Raw genomic sequence first — 20,008 nt, 5'->3', positions numbered from 1 at the left:
TCAGTCGTAAACGTAGGGCAAGGCAGAGAGAAACGCAAGTCGTACACAATAGCCTTTCAGGACAGTCTGGAGCGTTTACGGATTGTTCTCTGCCATCAGCCGAAGTCGGCGAATATATTAAACTTAACGGCTTTTTTTCAGGTGTAAAAGCGTTCATGGCGCCGAGCGTACACTCTGGTACACTTTGGTGTGTGCACCAAACAATCGCCGAATGTCGCCTGAAGTTGAAGGGACGGCTATAAAAGAAGGCAAACGACGAGGTAAGCTGAGATTAAAGTTGAGCGACATTGCGACCGATCTTTTTCGCAAGGCCGTATCTTGATTTTGCGCAATTTCCGACTGCTCTGTTTGAACGCTCGTTCTCGGTCTAAATGAGTGCTTGCGAAAGAGATGAGTCGATCAGAGAAACCGAGCTTTGGTGTTGCAATATCATTAATTTCAAGGCACTAATTAAGAATTTAGGATCGACGTGGAAAAAGAAAGAACAATGCTCTAGCGAGTTGCGCATAAACGAAATATGCAATGAAACTCTTGTCGGTTAAATCCATCTATTTCAATCGATTGACTCGCCGCATTGTAAATATTCTTTCTCTCTCAAGATACAGATTTGGCGGTGCAAAAACTTGTCTAATACCGATGCAAATGTATTAAAATGTATGTACGCGATGGCTATTCACGCTAAGTGACCGAATTTGATCACTTCGCGTAAACTGTAACATTATCACTGTCGTTTATCTCAAATTATTTGTGCTTTTTACAGAATTTCCCCTGGCGCGAGACTGTCCCGGCCACGGCGGAGCTGGTGAGTGAATTGTTCTTTACATTTCGATGAAATACGATTATTCAGTATTGTATACTGTGCTAATCGAGAGAACGAAGTTTCGGCAAGATCAATTTTTAGGAAACTCGATAAGTCATAAAAAGGATCAATAGCTAGCCGCTTAAATTGTTTAGCTGGGACCGAAAGGCACGACGGTAATATTGAATGTGTGATTTTAATTGCAACAACCTTACACAAATCCTGAAGTCGCTACTATCGTTGTACGTCAATTGGCTCGAGTCTTTTATATGTTAATGTTTTCTTCGCTCGATCAGACTGATGAGTGGAACTCGTTGATATTTGCAGATATTATACTCTCGCTATACGTTCCCCTTTTCCTCGCCTCGGCACTACAATGCCAATACTTGCCTGAATAATGCGGAATACAATTTACACTTTAATTTGACCATTACAATGATGTTCCATTATTCTGGAACGAAGCTATTTTATTAATAACTAATTGCGCATGTAATATAACCCGCGGCTCCTGCTATTGGAACCGGTAATACTTTTCACGCGAGTGAAAGGTTCAAGGCACTTGCGACAAAGTACAGTTTTCGCAAAACTCTCGAACGGGAGACTCGTAGCTGTTTGCATTTTTGCAGTGGTCGGCTCGTGAGCGCAACGGGCGTCCAATGTCGATGTCCATCGGCGCGGGCGGATAACGATCGACGATGTAAAGTGCTTGGCGTCGGTGCCGCGCCGCGACATGACGCCAGTCCATGTTTATGAAGTGTCGCTATCACGACACGGCTACAAGTTATGCCGTGTATAGCCAGTCGCTTCCTGCCAGGACAGGCTACGAGCGACACGATACGCGCCGCGATATATGAATGCATTCTAGCCCGACGGGCGAATATCATTCGCGTCACTCCGCCACGTCGATATACCGCCCAAAGATTTACGACGGCGGAGATCTCGTGACAATGTCTCGTGTTCGCGACGGATGGCGGAGTCAGCCGTCCGTGACGTTGCGAAATATCCGCACGCGGCATGTTCAATGCGAAACTTACGTGAACTTAGGCGAATAATTACGAGCCGTTGGCCCGATGAAAGAAAACGGGAGACACGTTTTGCGTTGGCGTGACTCTCCCCGCCCAAACGTTATTTATTTCGTACGTGTGCGCGCGTATAACGGCGTAGGTAAAAATAAGACGCTCGTTGCGTAAGTATAAAATGGAAATGACGAATAATCAGCCCCGTTTGCCAAAGGTTGCGAAATAATCCAGATGGTATCCTAAATATCAGATCGACGTCCGGCGAGAGGAGATCGCTCCGAATTTCGTGCTCGATCATTAGAGCCGATGGCTCGTACGTGTATAGTGGGAACGCGCGTATCGTGGATAACATTAGGGCCATAATTCGAAGGATAATATTAAGATTGGCATGGGGCAAAATAGAAGGCCACGGTGTGTAGCCGCGACGGCTGGATCGCCGGCGCCGCGCCGTGAGATAGGACGAGGAAAGGGCAGGGCGCGACTATATTCGTAACGACGACTTAAACGCGCCGCGGATGATTCCTCGGGGTCAGTTCTGTGTCTCGCAATACGGCGAAAATGCTGAAAGTCGGCACTGTCTCTTTCCAAGGGAACAGAAAGGGGCAAAGCTACTCAGTTCTAGCATTTTGCGTTCAAATCGAACCTCAGTAATGCTCGGACGTGCGCTTATTTTTGTCGAGAAAAAGAATTGTTAGACGACATTAGGCCGGCAGATGGTTTATCCGTTTAATTCCTAAGAGCCAGTTTCACAAACGTCGGTTAACTGTTAACCAGAGTTCAGTCTATCTTTTTCTGTCTTATTGTCTAAGAAGAGAGTCTCTTCAAGCCTCTTCAAGAGACAGAGAATCAATTAAACCTTCCGTTAGCAGTTGACCAAAGTTTGTGAAACTAGCCCTAAGTACACTTATCTTTATCTTCGGACTCTGTCTCACGGATGACGATGACTCGCTTGTCTACGAATTTTTCTTCTTTTCTTGTATTGTTACTTGAAAAGGACCTGAAGGAAGGTCGAAATGTTGTAACGAATTTGATCAAATGTGCCAACAGGGTTGACGATAAGCTCGCTGTTTTAATTTTGCATTTTCACTGTAGCGTAAGACACAGAACTGATCCTTATTCTCCCGTCGTAGGCGCGAAGACGAGCGTTTCTCTTCGAACAAAGAATTCCGTCGCTCGCGCGAGGCTTTCTCGATGCGTCGGAAACAGTGAACTCCATAACGCACTGGCGCGAGTGGTCCTATTGTTTCCCATTGTTCTCGATGTCGCCGAGATACTGCTGGATGAATCTCTGTTATCTTTCTCTATTATCTGGTCAACGATTTTCTCTCATATAAGGTGAGATAGAAAATCGTTGACCAATCAGACCAGTAGAGAAAGAGACAGAGATTAACCCAACAGCACATTTGCCTCGCTCGGCGACGCCGAAAACAATAGGAACACTCATTCCAGTGTGTCAGAGCTCAATGGTTGGCCCCGACGGACTTGAATTTCTCCGAAAAATGCGGCGCCTCGCGTCACGTCTACAGATTTTGCATCGTGTCTGCGAAGATGCGCGACCCGCCGTCGGAGATCCCGCCGCGCGACAGCGGTTGAATAAATCTCTACGGCGTAACGATCGGAATTAGTAATGCAATCCTTCAATTCGCTCAATACCTAATTTGCCGAAATTCCTATAATTCGTCGGCCGCTAATATCCTTTTGACCGAGATTATCGGTCCACAGGGTGGCAGAGGGGTGTGGGAGGATTGCGCGCCGGCAAGATGCTTCGATGCACCTCGTCAGGTGACGTCAGGGGGTTTGCGGTCTCCAAATTACGATATCGTTAAAATACGACGGCAAGAGCCGGAGCAAGACGCGAAGCGGGATGAATGCTCTTTCCATCCGCCCGCCCGCACTCGCGGAGTAATAGGCTCCGTGATTATATGCATTATGCGGGCTAAGATAAAAAATATACAGTATATAATAAAATAATTGAAATAATCGTACGTCAGTGGGCGAGTCGATATTGGTAGCCCGCGCGGCGATATACGAGGCAAAATGAGATGCAATTGGAAATGAGTATGTTCGACTGGCATTCGATGATTCGTGTACTCTGCGAAAGAGGTGGCGCTTATCAAAAATGCCACAAGTGCTTACGTACATGAATGCACGCGAATATAATTTTAAATACATTTCGGAAGTTAATTTTCGGAGACAGTTTTCGAGACGAAATGGTGTATTTATCTTGAATAACAAACATCTTGGTTAAAATTTCGTGAGAAATTACTATTACCTACTCTTTAAAGTTCTTGGGGTGAAAATACTGCCATGGAGTGAAATATTCAAAATTGATATTAATAATTAAAATAATAGAAAAGACACTAGGGGCAATATCCGTCACCGGATATGAGTGAATATTTACTCCAACAGAGTGAATATTTCATTTCATGGCAGTATTTTCACTCCAAAAATTTTCGAGAGTAATTAGTCGAAGATGTATGCGATAATCGATCTTAGCTGCGCGAAAGGTTGTTAGAATTCTGGACCTAATGTTATTGAAACATCATCATTACGCGTAGACGATGCAAACTCTCTCTCTCTCTCTCTCGCGCGTATAGACAAATGCAGAAAGGCTTAATAATTTTCTTGAAGAGTATTTGAATTGCGGCAAAAAGTAAGCCAGTTCGTTGAAACGTAACGAGCAAGCTCGCGGTACGGACGAAAGAACATCAAGTACCTGTGCAAATATCGCACACCTTTCGCGGCTTCTATTTACTCGCGGGCGAACTGTAGTAGACCGTAACATTTCGCGAGAGGTATACTTCCCGGAGCGCTGGCGAGTATACTGAATGCTTTTATTGCTAGAAGAAATGTGGAAGCGGATCGTAAATGTGCGTTCGGATAACAGGGTACGGGAAATAGAGAGACGGTACCTGTGTGCGCGCTCTACTCTATAATAAATATATAAACGATTATTTAATGGAGATCTTGTGGGAGTTACAGCCGTGAAGAACGAGTTTCAAAAACGATTTATTGCAATTCAATTATCCTCTCTCGGGAGCTGCGACGTCGTATGATATCTCAAAATTTGACATCAGGACGTATTTGAAATTGAAAACTGTACATACGTGGCAGACAGAATAGTGCAATTCTTTAAAATAGCAACAATTTTCATTTTTCGAAGATGGCTTTTATTTTGCCAAAGAAGTGGAGTGAATTTTTAATGTCAATTTTCCAGTGAATTTGGAATATAGAGATGTAAAATGTAGAAGTGCAAATGTGGAAAATAATTTTTTTACAAAAATAATTTCAGAATACACGTATGCACGTAACTAAAATTATTTACTAATTACTAGTATAGATGAGCATAGAAGGTATAAAATAAAGGGAGACATTAAAGATGAATATTATAGAATTATATTTTTGTTAAAATTGTTACATTAGAAGTATACACTTTATAATCTTTTTTCTTATTTGCGCATTGCATTAACTGCACTTACAATTGTGGCAAAAATAGTTTCCAGCGATGCAGTACTGCTGGGAATATTTATAACACTAGCATGAATACTCATAAAAATTCTTATCTTGATTGTTAAACTGCTGCTGGCAATAAGAGAATATTCAATAGTGCCGACGATTCCGCTATAAAACGAATAGTTTATGGTAGACTGCTCACACTTCTCGTTACTTTCCCTCTTTTAACCATTTTCCCAAGTAGAAGCAAGGAAAATGTAAATGAAAAATAGATAAGCACTTCCGCGAAATAAATAACGACTATTGATTTTCACATACATTCTACGTTCGAGACAGATCAAATAGCACATAATAAGTAGTTTAAATAATCTTGTGAATAAATAAAATACTCAAGAGTTATTGTTTGTCGGTGAGAAAGTTTTATCAACGTAGGAAAAAAGTATAAGTATATGCGGAATAATCAATTCTGCAAAACTAAGCAGGAAAATTATTTATGTGAAACATATATTTTATGTACTATGAAGGTTGTGCAAGAACGTTTTTACCTACACTTTTCTGTAACGCATTAAAATAATGTTTTACGTTTACGAATATTTTCGCAATCTGCTTTTCAAAACGTTTACGCGCCAGTTTCTTTTTGTTTAATTGCGTGAAGTCCATAAAAAGTAGATAGTGATGATGTTTGAGACCATTGTGCCGTCTTTGGATTCAAGTTCGCACCGCGAATTAATTTTGTTTCGCAACCATCTGTAAAAGTTTATTGCAGAATTATTGCAGAACGTAGAAACACTTGCATGAATACTTGTTCTGAACTTGTTATAATTATACAGATTTTTCACGAAATATTAAAGAATTTTTTTTCTAAAGTTAATAGAATGAAGCTTACAATTTTTCAATATACGTTGCACTTCTTGTGGAGCAATAAATTTATTCCACTGATGAGTACCGCGAGGTATAACTTTGAAAACGTATTCATTTAGTACAATAGTAGACCAGAAAGATTTTAGAGTTTTGTTTATTGTCGTTATAAAAATCGATTTGCCAGGCTTCACAGTTTTCACACATTCCTGTAAAAAGAATTAAAAATATTTTTTTATGCAGTGTGTTTATATAATAAATCCTATATCGTTTAATGTAATATTGTACCTTTAAAAATAGTTGCGGGTCCTCTGTATGTTCCAAGACCTCGGAACTTATAACAACGTCGTACGTTTCTTTCTCTTTTTGGACAAACTCTTCCACGGTTGTCTGAATGTAATTCACTCTTTCTGATATCTCGGGATTTAATTTTACATGCTCTTTGGCAATATTTATTAATTCTGCCGATGCGTCAATTCCAGTTACTTGCGCACCTGCTTCAGCTAAAGCCTCAGCTAATATACCTCCACCGCAGCCAACGTCTACAATTTTAATTCCTTTCAATGGTAGATTTGAATTCTGTAGTTTGACTCCGGCGTTTGTCAATCCATCTTTCACAAACTGTATTCTGAGCGGGTTGTACGTATGGAGGCCCTTTATTGGGCCGTTCTTGTCCCACCAATTGTTTTCCAGATCAGAAAAGTGTTTAATTTCTTTAGAATCCACCGTAGACATTGATCTGGCGAGTCTGCTAATGCATATAATATTTTGTGATAATCTGTAAATAAATTACACATCAACAAATAAATCTATCTGTATCTAGGCCGACGGGACAAATACTTTACTTAAAGATACTATTTTGATACTCTATATTTTAAAGATAAAAAGTTATAACTATAATAGATGAAAGTTAATGACACGATTATATATAATTATATTGCGAAATATAAATGGACATCATACCTGTTTCCGAGAATGTTCCTGCACGTTCCTCCGTTGAAATATTTGGTAACGTTTAAAGTTATCATATTTGTATTTAAACACAATTTGCACTTACAGTCGAAAAGTCACACTACATCAATGACTCACCGACAAGCAATAAAAATGCACAGCGGACTATATCTGAAACACTATTGTTATTCTTTATTGTAAAATGGAGATAAATAGATCCATGATGTAAAAAGGCAATGATAAACACGTGGTACTAAAGTTACATAGTCCACCACGAGTAAAACTTTCACATTATAGGCAAGTTGTCCCAACCTCTTGGCAAGTTACCTAATAGTTAAATCATATGTATGTCTTTGTCTTCCCTTTAAAAAAGCTAGACATATAATTTAACTTTCAGTTAGCTTACCAAGAGGTTGGGAAAACCGGCCCTAAGACGAATATGCACAGCATTCGCATTGTTATACGTTCGATTTAATTTGCCGGTCACAGCACTACAAAATAGTGTTCGCTTGGTAAATCTTTATAATTGAAAATTTTTCGCACACTTGCACACTTGCACATGTACAGACACACGTGTACGCACAAATTCACGATTCTGAGACTCAATATTTAGAAAGAGTATGAATTTAGAAAAAAATGAAAAACGCTATTATAGTTTTGAAGTCTCGAGTACCAACAATGGAAAAACCCAAAAATAAACCGACATATGTAACCTGTAATACACGTTGGATTAAAAGATAAAGGACATAAACGGAGAGTATTATATACTCATATCTATCTCTACTGGAATACGATATTTATCGGCGATTTTAAACTTTGGTTTTTATATAAATTAATATTACAAATGAATATATTTTTAAGAATGGTCAAAATAAGCTACATACCTAAACCAAGTACTTCCGTCGAATGAGACTGACAGCTCACTTTAGCACTTCAGTATAATCTCGCAAATTATCGCAATGTGATAGCTTCAGAAGTTATGTTTGTGAGAGACTCGTCTTATCAAGCTACTCCCATTTTTGAGCATTCTTAGAGAAGCATGTGCTAACCTGATAAACAGCGTTAGCTTAGAGCGTGACTAACACGTGTCATCGAACACAAGAAATTCAAAATCATAATATATTATGTAAAGAAAAGCGGAAAGACAGGTTTACAATTCATGTGACTCACGCGTGTAAGTCACACGAACTTTCGCAAGTCTGTCGAGCTGATAGTGTGACTCTCAATATCTCTGTTTTCAACGTAGTATCATATTATTGCAACACACATTTGGTAGCCTTTCAGTAAGATAACATTACAATCTGCAGAATAACTTTTTTTCTTTAATATCACGATACCTGCAGAAAGCGCAGAATCTTGTAATATTCAGATAAGGTCATTATTCCCGACCGACGTTACGTCGCGTTCCGAATATGGATATGCAAAAGACGGGAGAAAACGCGCTCTACCGATCGTTACGGAACCGAGAGAAGATAAACTCGCCGTCCTACGATCTCTCATTTATCCGGTAAAAAATCGCGAAAGAGCGGATGCAGCGTAGAAGCAGTATCGCGTTTTACGGGCGCGTAATGCAGCCGATGGTCCGTCCTCGGTGCACATCCGAGTCGTCGGGAAGTTATTACAACATCGTAATACACCAGTAATTTCCACTTCTCTTTCTCTAACTCGTCCCGACAGTCAAAGGGCCTCTGGCAGTTTTACGTTCATTCAATGTTCTAGTGTACTTTTTTTTACAAAAAAAAAAGACGAACCGATTATCACTGCTCGTTCGCCGACTTTTCGTTGCGCTCTTACGATACAAGTTTGGTTCTCATTAATTACCGGCTGTGCTATCAAATGTGGTATACCATTTGGATCATTCTCTAGCAAGTTTTACGCATTATTGTATTTTTCTGCAAATGACTTTTGTCGTAGTCTTTCAATCTTTACAATTATAATTATTGAAACAAATTATTTTTATTTTATCTGAAACTAAATACCAGTCGAGAAAAAATGTATATTATCTTAAAAAATAACAGATAACGGGTCGATAATTATTTAAACGTTCATAATAGTCAGTGATATCAATTTATCGTATAATGATTGATAAATTTATATAGAAATCTCTTTAAGTTACCAGTAATAAACAATAATCAAAATTTTTACTCGACATTAATCGGCCAATGTTTTATACAGCAAATTTATTGCGAAAAATATTACCTCAGCCAGGGTTTGAACCTGAGTGCGTCTAGGAGACGCCCGCCTAGAGAGTAGCTGGCCAGGTTCAAACCCTTAGGTTATATTTTTCGCAATAAATTTGCTGTATTAAAACATTGGCCGGCTAATGTCGACTGCAAAGCTTGATTATTGATAAATTTATAATTTGAAAATTATGATAACCTTGACATTTTATTAAGAGTTTCGACTTTGATTAAACTTTAAAATGTGAATACGTGCTATAAAATGTGCTAAAGTGTTGCACGGTGGTCGTAGAACAACCTATACATAAAATGGATATTATTTCAAATTTCGAAATCCTCTTGTTTTTAGTCTATCCCGTTTTACCAGAAGATGTACAGGAAAAATTTTAAATACTATGTAACATCATATTCCTGTCTCTACACGTAATTCACATTGTGCAAACTCGCGGTTTAATAGAGATATTAACGAGCGGATATCACGATCCTTTGCACCTTTATTCACTTCCACGTGTGAGAAAGCTCCGTTCGGTCAAACGGAGTTTTCAGCTGACCATGTTACAAGCTTCATGCTAGAACCGACTGTATGTCTAATAAGTAATGACGTAGGGACGTAAGGAAGCCTTGATAATTCTTCGAGCATGTAGCCACGCAATTAAGGTGTAACGTTTTGAAGTTCTGGTCGTAAACAACGCGGGCAAAGTAGCGGAACCTTCGAGGCTCGGTTCCGCCCGTCAATTGTTACCAATTGTTGCCAATCAGAGTAATACGTGTCATTATGCCGAGAGAAGGCTGGCAACGGTGCGCAGCGCCCCTGCCTGCGTACCAGCCTGATTACACCGCGGGTAATATTAATTTGCCGCTAATTGGATAGTATCTGACGGACGCGCGCGCAGCTCGAAATCAGTGTTTCACAGGACGATGCGCCTTTGCTTCCTGTAAAGAGGAACTAATCTCCTTTCGCCATAGGCAAACAATCCGACAGGGCGATTTTGGGCGCGTGAATCCTTGGCGAGTTGGTCATTTCGATATCATATTCCGATAACGTCTGCTAATTCACTCGTAAACAGTAAATTCATTTAACAATATGACTTACACGTCACACAGTCGCCGTTACATTTGGTTGATAACAAAAAGAGAAGCTTCCAACTTGTTTCAATTAACAAAAATTTATCTTTACATAAAGGACTAAGAGCCGTGACAGGGTGTTAGTGTCTAAATATCTTCTTCTAAATTTATTGCGACAAAATATCACCTCAGCCAGGGGTTGAACCTGGACCTCCCTCTAGCTAGACGGGCGTCTCAATCAATTCGACCACCGAGTCATATGGCAATATTCATCGCAGTAAACAGTCGTGACAGTATTCGAAGACGAGAACTGCGCGGCGACTTAAATCAGTCAGTCTTAAAACGCAGTACAATCATCCCTACAATGTATCCCCATTATTACCCTCTCACCCGACCAAATAATTAAATGAAAGTCCTTTATTCCTTCAAATTTGTGTTTATCACATTTTATCAATTTGTTTATCTTTACAAATCATTGCCATTTCGATGATCAGTCGACGGTACATGGCGTATGACTAATAGCTTCTATGACTTACTGCTAACTTGACGGCTTTTCGTCATTTCATTCCCCAAAGCCGACGCGCGTGTTTCGCGTCGTGCGCCAATGATTTCATTTATCAATGGCTGTTCTCGCGTGACTACATGTACATGCGCTAAAGAAAAAAAACGCAGAAATCGACGGCTGCATTGCCTAACAATCATCTGCATAAAAAGAAATAACCACTCGCGTAGCGAAAAAAAAAAGATTTAATGTTTATAACTTTGCCGCCATGGCGACGTTCGGTCTTCCTCATAGAGTTATAACCGTTCCACTGCAGCGGACACATTGACGACCGTTGATTAAGCGGCGTATGGCGTAGTGCACTTTGCAATTCAGGAATCCGATGGGCTAGACCATGGGCGTAATACTCCGCCTTTCGCCGCGCCGCCAGTGTCGGCGGCTACTTTGTCCGTGTACCAGTTAGCCTGGCATTTACATCGCGATGTAGGAGTAGATTTATTATGTGGCGGTACCAGTAGTGCCTGGAGATTGTCGCAGGATAATCGATAATTACCGCTTTACGTCATTAAGATTAATTGCGGCAATGTACCAACTTTATCGGATGTTCACCATCGTTTATCATGAATCGCAATTGGACATCTCTATTACTTAATTACTCGGTACGCGGTACATTGTCTTCCCTCTGCAATCTACTTCACACCTACGCCTCGAGATCCTCCCGGGATGATAAAATGTATAATATATTAAATTTTTTGCGCCTGTCGTTACCAGAGTGGTTAGGCTAACGATCTCGACGGTTTTCCCGACGCACGCGGTTGACTTGCGCAAGAAAACGGGAGAACGGACCTTTGATGTAAATCACGGAACGCTTGTTATTTCTCGCGCAAGGATCTCCGCTACGTTTTGAGCGTGAGAGGGCGAGGGCCCACTCGTCGGTGCCCACAATTACCTACGGTTCTGGGGTAACTCGACGCGATTAGCATACGCGTTGCGCGGACACCGTTGCGCCGCGCGCCGGCTGCGAGATGCGAGGGGACCCGGAGAATGTCGCGGTGCATCGCACTCCTCGGCGTCGCAAAGAGCATGCAAGGGGAGCAAAAAGAAGCGGGGGAAGAAGGAGAGAAATAAGAGGAAGAAAACCGATGCGTTCGTGCATCGCGTGGCTGAAAGTGAACCAACCGGGTGGCCACGCCTCCTTAGACAGCCGCCAGCCAACAATTAAGATTTGATCGGCAAAAATGGTCGAGGTAAAATGGCGCTGGCCACTGAATACGTAATGCCCACGAGAACGAGACGATCTCGATTTGCCGCGCTGGCGAAACCGGTGCATCGCCCGCCTCATTTCATTCGGAATACAACTCGAGCCGGTATGGCTTCGATTAAGGAGTAAGTGGACGGTGCACGGTAGCCCTTATAATTTTATACGGGATGGTAACAGACGAAGACATTGTCATACAGCGTAATTTCGCCGAAGGGCGTCGCCCCGCGTTCATCGGGTCCGTATTTTATTTATGTATATACGCGGCACTTCGTAGAACTGATTTTAGCCAGTCTGATGTTAATTCAACCGGTTGGTACTTTGCGTCGTGATCATAGCCATCGACACCCGAATTTTCCCGACCGCAATATTAATATAATTCAAACTGCAAATTATCGGAAATTTGCTCGGTCATATGAATTTTTATTTCAACTTCAACTCGCATATGTGCTTAGTATGCAATAATTTTTTTATGAATTAATATCAGTCTTAAAATTGATATTATTTCACGAATACCGTATACTAAATCAATATACGTGAGTCCAAGTTTAAATAAAAATTCATATATAACCGAGATAAATTTGCGATAATTTGCAGCTTAAATCATTTTAGCTGCGGTCGGAAAAATTCTGTATTAATAGTCTGTAATAATATCCACTATCTGTAATAATATTCGCCAGGCGGGTTTTACAGCACGTACAAAGTATCGGCCGCTTAGAAAGGATAATAAAACTGACTGATTGTGAGATCAGTTCCGCGAGGTGACGGCTTAGATCTCGTCCGGCCGATTAACTCGCTCGCCGACAATGGACGCCTGCAAACGGGCAACCGAGCGTGCATCGCTGTAGCGAGCCAGTTCATCGAAATCCGGCCATCGTCGTACAAAGATATATTTACAGAGTAATCGCGCGGGTATACCGTCGAGGATTTTTCAAACGCGCGATCCCAGATCGGCCGCGTTTGCGGAAAGGAAGCGCAAACGCGCACGTTATTCCGCGGATTCATAAATCATCTCCGACAGCAAACTACACACCGCTGCCAATCAAGATCAGGCCGCGCGGGTGTATCGCGCGCATCGGCCGCGCGTGCATATACGTTCTATCGAATGCTCAATCGCGCAATCGATTCCCGTTTGTTCGTTACATTCCGCTCTTTGTTCTCCGTTCCTTCCCGCGAGCCCCGCGAGATCTCTTGCAGCGCCGGTGCTCTGCCCGCTTCTTTTTCTTCCTTTTCCACCGACTCGAAGGAAGACTCGCCGAGACTGGATTAAAATTGCAGGAGCGATTTCACGAACTCACGATATCGGCGAAAACGCCACCGAGGCTCTAATCATGGCGGATACACGGCTCGCGGTAGCCGCTACCACGTTTTACCCCTTAACTCAAGACTCTCATTACACTAATGTCCCACCAATCATCGGCCCTCAGTCGGCGGCACTTCCCCTCCCTCGCCAAGCCAAGCTCCCCCCCGCGTTTCTCAATCACTTCAATCAGAATCATGCAAACCGAGGAGGAAATCAAATTCCTCGACCCCGCCGGGGCGATACCGCCAAGATTTCTGTGAAACGATCGTCGTACTTTGTATATCCGTCCGTACTGGCGGTAGATTTCGCGCGTGATTCGGATTTTTCAGAGCCTCCTCCATTTCATTCAACCGAGCTCTCTCTCTCTCTCTCTTTCTCTCCGGTCCCGTCGGAGACTGCGCAGCGAGAGATTTATTACGTGCGCAATTATTTCATTTATACGAAACGTTACGAGTCGAAACGAGAGGACGTTTCCCTCGCCCCGGACGCCGGGGTACGCGGTCTTTCTTGGCGAGGCATGGAAGATCGCAACGGCCCATCGAAGTCTTTAACAGGGTACTTCGCGAAATAGCCGAAGAAACGCTCTTTAGCATACCGGGAGGGCCAACCGTTAAGGCGGTCGTTAAGTTTATGGGGGAGCGCGAGATGCGAGAGGTTGGCAATTAGATGCCTTCTGTGAACACTGTGATCTTCGCCACGCGAAAGAAAACGACGGCGGCCCCGCGCGCGCAAGGCTCCCGTACAGCGGTAGTCCCCCTCGGACCCGCGAAACGAAGCGCGTTTATTGTATATAGGTACGCGATCGGGGAAGGAAATTGAAATACGGCACCGTCCGCGTGATTCGAACGATCTCGCCCCATCGCCGTCGCCTCGTTCCGACGTAGAAGACGCGATTAAAAGCGGCGCGCCGTGCAGGAGGAAGGGGGGAAAAGAAAGGAATACGAGCCGATCGTGCGCCATGCAATTCGTTACTTGAAACGCAACGTCGGCCGGAGCGAAGTGTTGCTATGCGCGCGGCATCGCGCCAGGATTATAATTTACATGGCTGCGCCCGGTAATTTGCATAAATCGGCTGTAATGTTACGAAAGATCGCCGGTGCCATTTAAAGAATGTTTGCTCGCGGAGCTGCGCGTACGTGTCACCGCGCGATATAAGGCAAGTTTCGCCAGCGTCGATTAAGCTCACCCCGCCGTGTCGGTTTCGCCGACACCTCGCGTCCCTCTTTCGGCACGTCGCGACGCCGGGCTACGACCGATAGGGAGATATTTAGTTTACGGCCGCGGACGGGGACGTCGATGGGGGGCTCCGGTCCCCGTAATCTTGAAAGTACCGGAGATCGTTCTTGTTAGAGGCGAGAAAACTCGACGGACGCGCCGCGATAATCGATCAAATCGATAATCGTGCAATTTCGCGCGGTCCCGCGACGCGGCTATCGAGGATCGAGTTCCACGTCGACAATTACACGGTAAAAGTTTCAAGGCGACTCTGCTCGGATTAAAGTAGCGCGCGGATGAAAACACCAATTCGTTTGAAATTACGAATAGCAACGTAATCGAGGGAGATTAATGTACATGATCCGCGTTCACGGATATAACCCACCATTTTGTCACATTGCAACACCCTCGATATAAATCCCGGGAGGGGGAGGAGAGGGGGGGGGGGTCTCGCGCTTCCCTCTTACTTATCCGCGCGGTGAAAATGGCGCCGAGAGAGGTAGACGGGACCGAAGGCAAGGCGCGCGGCAAGAGCCATGGTTCGCAGGCGAGCAACCGGGAGAGCAAGCAACCACTTATCATTAGCCGCATCTTCCGCCGAGCAGTCAGGGTAATTGTTTCCTCCGGTTTATAGTTTTATTCCGACTCACCGGCGCGATGATATCTCTGCCCGTTTTATATTCCTCGAGGCTATATCGGCCGCATCATGGCCGCGCGTCTGCCTTTCTCCTTCTTTCCTCGGCACGCTCGCCTAGAGCTCGCTCTTTTTGTCCCCTTCAGCATCCGTTTGCTTCTCCCTCCCTCCCTCCCTTCCTCCCCCCGCCGCACCCGGAGCGGAGTCTACTATGATCGAGGAAGCGACCGGGTGGCGTGCCAAGATACGCATCTTGCGTAATTCGAATCGATCGAAACGTTCGCACGCGAGGCGAAACTAGATCCGCCGAATTACGGCAACGATAGGGAGATACTCCGCTTCCGACGAGCTTGCTTATGCGAGATTGAGCGATATATCAACCGGCAAAATGGAGGCTCGGCTCTCTCGCGCCGACCTGACAACGGTTCTTTTCCGAAACGCCATTCGAAGGGGAGGAGGGCCTGCCTAGGCCAGGGAGGATTCGCCGGCTGAGGATTCACCGGCGAGGCGGCCGGCGGCGCGCCCATCCTCGAGCCTCGGGAGGCACAAGGGGGTTGGCGAGCGGTACCACCCGACGGTGGCATTAAACCACGTCTAGCCGCGCGATATGGAAATATCCGAGCCGCTTGTAATAACACGGCATCGGGTGGCCCGTCTCGTAAACGGCGACGAAGACCTCCTTGCAAAGTATTTTCGTGGAAGCCGCGCCACGCTCGTTTCTGCCTCGGAAATTAAGAGTCTCGCGTACGAGGGCGGCGCTCGAAACGGGGCCTATCGTTTAAGTCGGATCTCCATGCGAGATTACTGCCCCCGGGGGTGGCCGCGCTGCGGCGGCGACCGCGGCGATGATGGAGGCGGCGGTGTCGACGATGGTGTGCCGGTATTGCTGGTAGCGTCGGCGGTGGTGGTTGTTCGCTGGAAAGGCGGACTCTGGGGAATCCCCACCCATGCATAATCTAAGTGGCTTTTATATATGCACGGCCTGCGGTCGCGCGATAAGCCCCCGTAGATGTTCGCCGAATGGCGATACGGCGCGAAATTTCGGCGTCCCGTCAGGTTACGCCGACGTCGACGATCCACGCGGTTGCTGGATAAATCACGTCTTTTAACCCGGATTAATGTATAACAATTTCAATTGTTAAACACAAACGTGAAGGAATAAAGGACTAAGAGCCGCGACGGGGTGTTAGTGTCTAAATATTTTATCAACAATTTTCCGAACATTGACGGCCGCCCCACATTCGCGACATGTACAATGATGGACAGAATGGTTGCTACACTGAGAAAAATTTTCATCGGATAAACCAATTAAATAGTATGTCCGATGGTTAATTTTTCCGATTACGTTTTCCGATTAAATTATGGATATATCCGATGAAATTTATCCGATGAAATTTGATTGAAAAACCGATCAAATTTTTCATCAGATATACAATTTAATCGGACATATCCGTTTGTTATCATGTAATTGGATTATCCGATTATATTTAATCGGACATTTTTCTCAGTGTACACTTTTTTTTTTAAATAAGTTTAGGAACGCGCACTTAGATTCGGGCTTATGTTCCGAAACATTTTCTATGGGGAAAATTTTACTCGAGAAATAGCTTGGAAACGCTCAAAATGGCCACCGGACAAAATATTCGTCGGAGAGGAAACTTTTGGAACGTAACACCGAATCTAAACGCACATTCCTAAACTCATTTAAAAAAATGTGTCGCTGCCATTCCGTTCATCGCTGTACGTAGCCCGCGCCGCTCTCGGATTTTTCTGTCCGCGCGAGATCGATCGGAGATTGATACGTTCTCATTGTGCTCCGAATATAGGAGGGAATGAATCTCGCGCGCAGAATATAGTTACAGGGATATTAGGAAGAATTGGACCGCGCGTGCCGGTCGACGTGAATTTCATGGGGGGTGTGTCGTGTGGGCGTGAGGGTGTCGCAGCTGCCTCTCCGTGCACTGTGCACGCGCGCCCCATGCACCGCACGCCGAATACGCACGCTCCACGCACGTTGTACGCGCGTGTTTACGCGCGCGTAATACAATGGAAAGTAAAACGCACCCGGCGTCGTGTAGTCCTGCTTACGCGCCTGCCGCGTTTATCGTACAAGATCGTCATCTTTCACGATATACGAGAAAATGACGAGAATCCAGCAGCCGCACTGTCCCTTTAGACATAGGGACCGCCTATTAGTTCGCCGCGTAAGGGAGGAACTCTTCGGGACGCAAAAGAATCTCGAGTGACAGGAAGACGGCGGGGAAAAGCGACGTTTCGCTCTCCGCCGACTTCCGGCTCCTGGTATTTCGTTTCGGTTTAGAAAGTGGCTGTTCTTTGATAAACGCACCTTTGAATACGTGCAATTTGTTTTAATAGACGCTCGCAAAATTATTATGGGTAAAAGTCACGTCAGTCTTGCGTCAGAGAAATGAGAGAAAAGGAAAAAAAGAACGACGCCGCTACGATATTTTCCAATGCCGATCGCCGGCGTTACTAACAACCTTTTCATTTTCGGTCGTTGCACCCTTTTACTTTTCTTCTGTTACAGGCGGCGCGCGAGTTGCCCACGCGCGTACACGCCGTGCCCGAAAGCGAGCGGATCTGAAGCGGGAATAATTTTGCCTCCTACCAGCACACAAATTCTAATACGCAGGCGGGCACGGTAATGACTACAATCATCCGGGACCGTACAATGCTATCTGATCGGATCACAAAATGGGCACGTCGTTGTTTTCAAAACAGGTATGATTGTAGAGCTTTGCGGCGCTCGGCAGATGCTACGCCCGAAAATGCCCGGTATAATAATAGAAATTCGTTACCGTGTAAATTCCGATGATTGCGACGCAACGTTTGAGGCGCGACTTCCTTGTCAATAGAGATCGCTTGTGGTTTCTAAAGAATTCGCTCAGAATTAACGCCGAACATTTTCATCGCCGGGTGGAAACGCCCGGACCTTAGGTATTTCGCCGATTAAAAATGCGTCCGTAGCGCTAGCGTGAAAATTTCCATAGTCCAGCTTATTCGCTTTCGGGATAATCTAGTCGGACACTCTCTGTTGTGTCGTTTCTGCCATTGAGCGGATCGACTGACGACGGAATCGTGAATCTCGTGTTACAGTCCGGCCTCAATAAAAGACCGAGGAAATGCGCTACAATGACGAAAGGACGGAGGCGTCGGACGCGGAAGTGTCGAGTATTCGGGAAAGAACGATGGCCGCGCCGCATCGTTCCTGAATAGAAATCGTTACTTTGAAAAGATCACCCGCTCCTTGTCGTGGCCGTGGCGATCTCTGATCTAGAATCGGTAAAGCAGCGGCTTTGAAGCGTACCGCCGCGTTGCGAATGTGTTCCTTCCTCGTTTCGTTTAGCCGCCTTTAGCGGCCATAATGGTGACTTGGGAATATCAAATCCCGTTCGTCATTGTTACCCTCGATGCATCATGTGCCATGCACGATGCGGTGAAACTTCGGCTCTACTTGCATCCGCCGATCGATCACTCTCCCGTTATGCAATGCTTTAAAAAGAAAACTGTTTAATACGTTTTTAACATATTTATTCCTCGAATGACTAGGGTAACCTATTTTTCATTCATATGGTTATTTAAAAAATTATTGCGCGTTTCAAGAATACTCGTAAAGTAACAAGTTAATATGCAACGATAAAGTCTATGTGGTCCGAGTAGGAGGTAGCGCAATGGTTAATTGTGTGAATAACTAAACTATGTATATTTTCAAAATCGTTTCGAGAGTAATATCCCTTTTTTTTTATATCGCGCACGCCCAGGCCTTTGTCTTCGACACTGTCGTATTTGCATCTGAAATGACGAAGAGATTCCTCGCAATTTTCTCTACCGAGTGTTCATCGATGTGAGGTAACCTTCGCCAGCATTTTTCGTTTGAATCGTTCAAACTGTGAATCTGCAATTCATAGCTTCCTTGAGCTCGATCATAATTACATAATTAATCCGTACACGACGAGAGAGGAAGAATACGTAATGTATGCGTCGATCGCAGCTCGTTGTTGTCGTACAGCGAATTGCATAGCCGCATTCATGATGGCATTTCCGAGATGTTTCTATGTATTTAACAATTCTTCTTTTCCGACTTGTACTCGCGCGAAAGGAAGATCTTTTCAAATCAAATTTGACCATAAATGTCGACAACTCATCTTTTTAAAGTTTTAGCTATTCGAACTATTATACTTTCTACTTTCGTTTGCACGATTAAAAATCCTCTTTCATGAGTATTTGCGTTTGTTGAATGTCCGCGATCTGCTGTAACGCACTCGTTTGTTGTCTGCCGCGAATTTCAAAATTACATAGTTAAAACCTAAAAAATATAAATTTGAACACAGAACAGACGTAGGTGATACTGCAATTCGCGTGTACATAACTTGCGGAAGTCGCGACACAATTATCCGTGTGGTATGGAAAAGACTTCAGGCGTTTTCCGCGTCAAATAAAGTATGCGTAAATCTCATGCCTAACGAAAGTTTTATCATGAGGTATCATTAAAATCAGGCTAGCCTCTCTCTCTCTCGTCGAAATAATTACAGACAGCAATGTTGAGATTGCGAGCAAGCAAGGTGTTGTTTTTCGACGCTATGCGTTGTGCGGCTGGGGAGATAAAGGCTGGTCTACAATACATGGAGTAAGCTGGAGTAAGGAGTAGGAGTAAGGAAATAAATCCATTTTATTTCTTACTCCTACTTTAGCTCTTAGGCTTACTCTCGGTGAATCAAAATGCCATGATTGATGGCATTTTGATTCACCG

The 20,008-nt window shown here is 44.1% G+C and overlaps 2 protein-coding genes across 3 annotated transcripts in view; one reads left to right on the top strand and one right to left on the bottom strand.

Annotated features, from left to right (window-relative positions):
* Nucleotides 1-20,008, top strand: part of LOC105567142 — a 90,600-nt gene that overhangs the window by 2,636 nt on the left and 67,956 nt on the right. The window contains exons 2-4 of one of the 2 annotated variants that reach the window (XR_001009325.1): nt 142-260; nt 761-802; nt 17,786-17,979. Coding sequence is in view for 1 of the 2 variants with exons in the window: in XM_012021757.1 (XP_011877147.1) it covers nt 142-260; nt 761-802; nt 17,786-17,853 (229 nt within the window). In the remaining variant the exon portion in view is untranslated. Of the gene's footprint in view, nt 1-141; nt 261-760; nt 803-17,785; nt 18,150-20,008 lie in introns of those variants that run through there. The other variant, XM_012021757.1, reaches the window with a different exon arrangement.
* Nucleotides 5,192-8,091, bottom strand: LOC105567141 (hexaprenyldihydroxybenzoate methyltransferase, mitochondrial-like). The gene is made up of 5 exons (XM_012021756.1): nt 7,965-8,091; nt 7,093-7,259; nt 6,418-6,907; nt 6,158-6,338; nt 5,192-6,018 (listed from the first exon to the last, which is right to left on the bottom strand). The coding sequence occupies exons 2-5, from the start codon at nt 7,155-7,157 to the stop codon at nt 5,891-5,893; spliced, it is 864 nt and encodes a 287-aa protein (XP_011877146.1). The 5' UTR covers nt 7,158-7,259; nt 7,965-8,091; the 3' UTR covers nt 5,192-5,890.

This window comes from Vollenhovia emeryi, unplaced genomic scaffold (assembly GCF_000949405.1).
Source record: "Vollenhovia emeryi isolate VEMERY1.0 unplaced genomic scaffold, V.emery_V1.0 DF939140.1, whole genome shotgun sequence".
In the NCBI taxonomy this organism is placed as follows: Eukaryota; Metazoa; Arthropoda; class Insecta; order Hymenoptera; family Formicidae; genus Vollenhovia; species Vollenhovia emeryi.
Note: the sequence above shows the minus strand (reverse complement) of the source record. Positions and strands in the feature narration are given on the sequence as shown.

Coding starts and splice junctions, on each gene's coding strand:
- LOC105567141 (XM_012021756.1), bottom strand. CDS start 7,157: ATGATAACTTTAAACGTTACCAAATATTTCAACGGAGGAACGTGCAGG. Junction 6,339..6,417: donor ACCCGCAACTATTTTTAAAG/GTACAATATTAC, acceptor TTCTTTTTACAG/GAATGTGTGAAAACTGTGAA. Junction 6,019..6,157: donor GCAACGTATATTGAAAAATT/GTAAGCTTCATT, acceptor AAACTTTTACAG/ATGGTTGCGAAACAAAATTA.